At 35.9% G+C, this 5,717-nt stretch overlaps 1 protein-coding gene across 1 annotated transcript in view; it reads left to right on the top strand.

Moving 5' to 3' along the window:
- Positions 1-5,717, top strand: part of CDC42BPA (CDC42 binding protein kinase alpha) — a 774,086-nt gene that overhangs the window by 681,760 nt on the left and 86,609 nt on the right. The window contains exon 22 of the mRNA XM_007936985.2: positions 801-884. Coding sequence (XP_007935176.1) covers positions 801-884 — 84 coding nt within the window. The remainder of the gene's footprint in view (positions 1-800; positions 885-5,717) is intronic.

Genomic DNA, 5,717 nt, shown 5'->3' with positions numbered 1-5,717 from the left:
CAAGCCCACCCGTGCTTACCTTGCTCCCGGAGACCCGGTCCCTCTCGGGAGGGTAACAAGGGAAAGTGTTCAGTGCAGATCAGTGAGTAAGCACAAGCCCTCCCGTGCTTACCTTGCTCCCGGAGACCCTGTCCCTCTCGGGAGGGTAACAAGGGAAAGTTCAGTAATACTCCATAAAAAAAAGACTGTATCTTATATAGCTAATAAAAATATGACTTGTAACTAAATTTGTATATAAAGTTTGAATTTCCATAATGTTGAATAACCTAACCCCCTTCTTGAAAATTATTTCTGCCCAGAATCCCACTAACCTCTCTCTTCACATATGGTCAAGTCTACAGAATTGTGTTCCTCGTATTTAATGTGTATTCTATATATGAAAACCAATGAGTTAAGAGTCTTTTGATATTTTTATCATAAATATTGCTAAAAACTCTTTCAGGTACTTTTTAGAATTACTACAGCAAATTGAAATCAATTTCAAAATGAATATCCTCATTTCTATAGGCTACATGCTTTGATTTTTTCTTTCTTTTCCAATTATTAATTTTTTTTTAATTTTCATAGTTATGAGTTTTACCAAGTGAACAAATATTTCATCTCTGGAGATTGTAGGGAGAAATTTGAATTTTCAACACTGTGAAGAATTTAGCTTCAATGAGATTTTTCTCTTAGCTAGAAATTTTTGCCTTATTAATGTTTGTTTAGTTTTATTTTGTTACTTTGATTTGTTTCTAGTGATGTTTGAAATAGATGGAGTGTTTCATGACATTTATCTCCTTTTTTGCCCCTGGGTTCAGACTGTAGACTCTACTCCACTTCCAGTTCACACACCAACCTTAAGGAAAAAGGGATGCCCTGGTTCAACTGGCTTTCCACCTAAGGTACTCAACCTAGTTATAAGCGTAATGTATTCCAAAAAAAAAAAGAAAACCCATGAGAATGGATTTCTTCTGCACTGTGTAGATATTATGATTTTTGCTGTTGGTTTCTTCAAAATTACACACATAGAAGCTTGGAAAGAAAATAAATTCTATATGACAGAAAATAATTATCCACAAAGAAAAGTAGGACAAATATATGAAGTTGTTATGATTTCTTTTGTGTTTTCTTCCATCTTTTTAAATTCAATGTTTTGGGGTCTGTTGTACTAAAGAGCAGTTCTTAGGGAATATATCATAAGGAAGCCATTAGGTTGAGACCACTTGTGGAAGAATCTGAGATTGAGTTTAATAAACAAACTACTGAGAAAGAAATGTTTAGTAAAAATTCAGTTGGAGCCCTTTCTTTTCCTCATTACATTCAGTGTAGATATGGCTAAGGTATTGTGTATGATGGAACATGAAGGTTTAGTTGTTTATCTCAAGGTCCTAAAAAGAAATTCTAGAAATTAGAAAAATGAAATTATCTCCTTCTCCTGAACCTAAGCCTAAGAACCACAGATTAGAAGAAAGATTGATTGATCTTACAAACTAATAAAATGCATAAAAATTTTAAGTGCTATAAAAAATTTTTTAAAAGACAACATACTAACCCATGCTAGATAAAGCAAAATTTTGAGGCCAGACAAAGCATGAGTTTAAAATAAGCATCAGAAATATCCTCAAAAGACAAGAAAGAAGGTATATTGTAATGTGTAGTAGGATAAGGCAGTTATGAAGAAAAAATAAATTGTAAATACTTAACATGAAAATATACTGCTGAAATAAAGAATTCAATAGATGGATTTAATAAAATATAAGTTAGTGACATGGAAGATGAGATGGAAAATATAAAAGTAAAGACAGAAATAGCATCAATAGCTATATAGAAGGACTTTAAAAAGAGAAGATAAAAAACAGAGAGATGGAAATATTTGGAGAAATATTGACCTAAAATATCCCAGAATTAAAGATGAAAGTCTTCAGATAAAAAGGTATCATTGGACGCTAAAGACAATAGATAGGAAAAAAACTGCCACCACATATTATAGTAAAATTTATGGATATCTATCATATCAAGAGAAAAGTCTAAAAACTTTGAAGGAGAAAGAGCAGATCATCTGTGTAAAAAAACAGAAATTAAGTTTTTATCAGGCTGCTCAAAAGCAACCCTAAACACAGCACAATTAAAAAATGTGTTCAGAGTGTTGAAGAAAAAGAATTTGAATCTAAATGTTTTAATTCGTAGTGCCTAAGGCATTTGACTGCTAATGGGAAGGCTGTTGGTTCAAACTCACCAGCCACTCCTCAGAAGGAAGATGGGGCAATATACTTCCATAGTGATATTGCCCCGGAAACCCAAGGAGGGGTCGCTATGAGTAGAGTCTGACTCAACAGCACATAACAACAATACTATTTAAATATGAGAGCAAGTTAAAAATACTTTCCAGTATACAAGAACTTAGTGGGTTTATTATATAAAATCTTTGAAAATACTCTTGGAAGAAGTACTCTATCAAGAAAAGACATAAATCCAAGAGGAAATAAGAGATATTTGGGAAATGAGGATGAGTTAGTATCTTAAAGGTCTTTACTATAGTCTTAAAAAGCAAGGATCCCAGTCTACAAAAATCAAAGAAAATGGATTTCAAAGCAATCCAGAAGTAACTGAAATAAAAACACAATGTGGATGGGAGTAAGGATCAGATGAGGTGAGCATACGCAGGTATTTGTCTTATTAGGGAGAAATTGAAGAGACAGCCAACCAAACTTCTTGAATTGGAATCCTAGCTCCATTATATACTAGCTGTGTGAGGTTGACAAGTTAATTATCTTTTTGCTTTAATTTCTTCATCACAAAATAATAATAGTACCTATCTCATTGTATTACTTTGAGTTTTAAACAACTTTAATGTTTGTAAAGAACTTAGAAGGAGCTCTGGTAGCATAGTGCCTAAGGCACTTGACTGCTAACCACAGGGCTGGTGGTTCAAACCCACCAGCCACTCCTCGGAAGGAAAGTTGGACAATCTACTTCCATAGTGATACTGCCTCGGAAACCCAAGGAAGGGTTGCTGTGAGTCAAGTCTGACTCCACGGCACATAACAACAACAACAACAAAGAACTTAGAGTAGTGTCTGACATATAGGAGCATACAAATATGTTTATAATATTAATAATTTACCATTGATAAGGGCAGTGAGCATAAATATGGTCCTTGACAAGTTGAAGGGAACAAATAAAAGACTAGCAACTAAAAAGATCCCCGAGTAAGACCAAAACAATAATAGATTAAAAGATTTTCCTATAAATCCCAAAACATGAGCCAATAGAAACAAACCTTCAAAAGCTACAAGACCTACATGGCATTAAAATTGTAATACAGAAAATGGAGGCAAAACAAAATAACTTGTGATAACTCTGAGAACCAGAAAACCACCAAATCACTATCAGGTACTGATGAAGAGTTCTGTTAGCAGCAGCAGAAACTCAGGATTTTGCAGGCTCCATGACACGAGTGAGTTCAAGGGAAATAATGACTGAAGGAAGATCTAACAGTGCAAGAGTTATGAATTCTCAAACCTAACTAATCAGAATGTCCTTCTGGATCAAAGCCTTATCCTAAGGAGAAACAGCTGGCCATGGATTTAGAATTGAGCAGGGCAGGGAAGAAAAGACACAGTTTATAGATAAAGAGGAAGAGGAGAAAAATCTCATAAAGCATGAGATCATATTTTTCAAAACTTAACAGATTATGACTTACGAGAAATAGAAGATGTAAAGGAGGGATTTATAAAATCAAACAAATGAAGAAAAAGATAAAAAAATATTTGAGAAAAACTGTTAACTAATAAAAATACCAAAGAAGGCCCAATGTCCATATAATAGGACTCCCTGAAAAAGAAAATGAAAGCAATGGAAAATCCTCAAAACTCTATTAAAGAAAAATTCCTGAAATAAAAGAAGACTTGAACCTCATATTACAATAGCACATGGCACAGCTAAGAAAGTCAACCTAATCAAAACAAAACATTCTAGTAAAGTATTCTATAAAGAAAAAGAAAAAATGTATTTGGGAATTCAGGCAAAAAGTATAAATCACTTATACCAAAACTGAACTCACTACTGTCAAGGCAAATCCAACTCATAGTGACCCCTCCTTGGGTTTCCGAGGCACTATCACTATGGAAGTAGATTGCCCAACCTGCCTCCTGAGAGTGGCTGATGGGTTTGAACTGCCAGCCTTCTGGTTAACAGTCAAATGCCTTAGGCACTATGCCACCAGAGCTCCCTAAGTCACTTATGGATGATAGAAAATGAGATTATGTTCAGACTTTTCAATAGCAACATTTTATGCTAGAAAACAATAGAATAACACATTTAAGATCGCCAAGGAAACTGCTAATTAAAGAATTTTTAAAAGAATATGTCCACAGAAAAACTATTAAGAAATGCAAAAACTCACAGAATTGATTCCCAGAGAGCCCTTCCTAAGGAATTTACTGAGGAATGCCTCATACAACCAAAATGATAAGCCACCTTGTTCCATGAGAGACAAGAGTGAAACAGAAGAATTGGAGAATAGTTGAAAGTCTCTAAAGAGTTGTTAGGCTATCTCTCAAAACCAGGCAATGGCCTAGCTCCCACTCATCAAGATGTTAATTATGTGGAATAATTGAACAGAGAGACCACAAATTCAATTTTACCAGGTGTTCTGGGTACCTAGTGCCACAAATGGGATGGCTTTAACAAACAGGAGTTTATTCTCTTACAGTATGGAGGCTTTAAGTCCGAATGCAAAGTGCCAGGCTTTAGGGGTTGGGTGAAAACCCTTCAACATTGAGCCTCAGCTCTGCCTTCTGCTCCGGCCCACTGAAGCTAGAGGCTTTTCTTCACTCAAACAGCTGCTGGCTGCTGAGACTGACAAGCCCAAGGTTGACAAGTAAAAGGCACAGTCCTGATGTTACAAACCACATGGCAGGCCATTAATTTAAGTCCATTGAAAGTCCCAAGGTCAGCAGAGCATGGCGGGGTGCTGAACAATGACACAGCTACATGCAGGGTTCATGCATGCCACAAGCTAGAGACCATTCCCCAAGACTTATCCTTATACACAGGAAGCAGACCACATCCCTAAAGCAGCTACTCAGCTTCTTGTGGTATGTCGCACCATGGAGTTGATTGCTAGTCTCATCGTAGGGAATAACTACCACCAGCTGCCCAGCCACTCAACCAGGCCCAGCCAAGTTGACACACAAACTTAACTACCACACCAGGATCAGTAGTGGGTGAGAGAGGAGAAGTGTCAAACTGAAAATACTGAGATTTGGCAAAAGTCTGAAAACTAAATGGTACAACCCAGGCTCCTTTCTCCTGCTTAACTACCAGAATGCTGGCAGTTGGATTTATAGCCTCCCTTTCCATCATCCTTTGAAGGATATCTGAAGACTGAGAATGGCCCAGTAAAGATATATAAATACTAGCATTTGGGAATCCCCAGTGAAATAAAAGTCCTTACTTGACATACACATGCATGGGCTCACACACATATACACACATACACAAACCTTCCACGCAGCTTTCTTAGAGCCTTATTCATAAATATGAAAAGATTCTCAGGGATTGAAAGACATTTGAGGATATTTTCCAACCCCCCCCAAAAAAAAAAAAAAAAAAAAAGACACAGAATCTACATAAATTAAGAAGAGACAATGCAAAAAAGCAGAAGGAAACAAAAATAAATAATCAGAGAAAAAGAAAATCATCTTGAAAAAGAAAAATATAAGCATTTTTAA

This window comes from Orycteropus afer, unplaced genomic scaffold, assembly GCF_000298275.1.
Source record: "Orycteropus afer afer isolate SDZICR_OR568_19922 unplaced genomic scaffold, OryAfe1.0 scaffold00039, whole genome shotgun sequence".
In the NCBI taxonomy this organism is placed as follows: domain Eukaryota; kingdom Metazoa; phylum Chordata; class Mammalia; order Tubulidentata; family Orycteropodidae; genus Orycteropus; species Orycteropus afer.
This window is presented reverse-complemented; position numbering and strand designations above follow the sequence as displayed.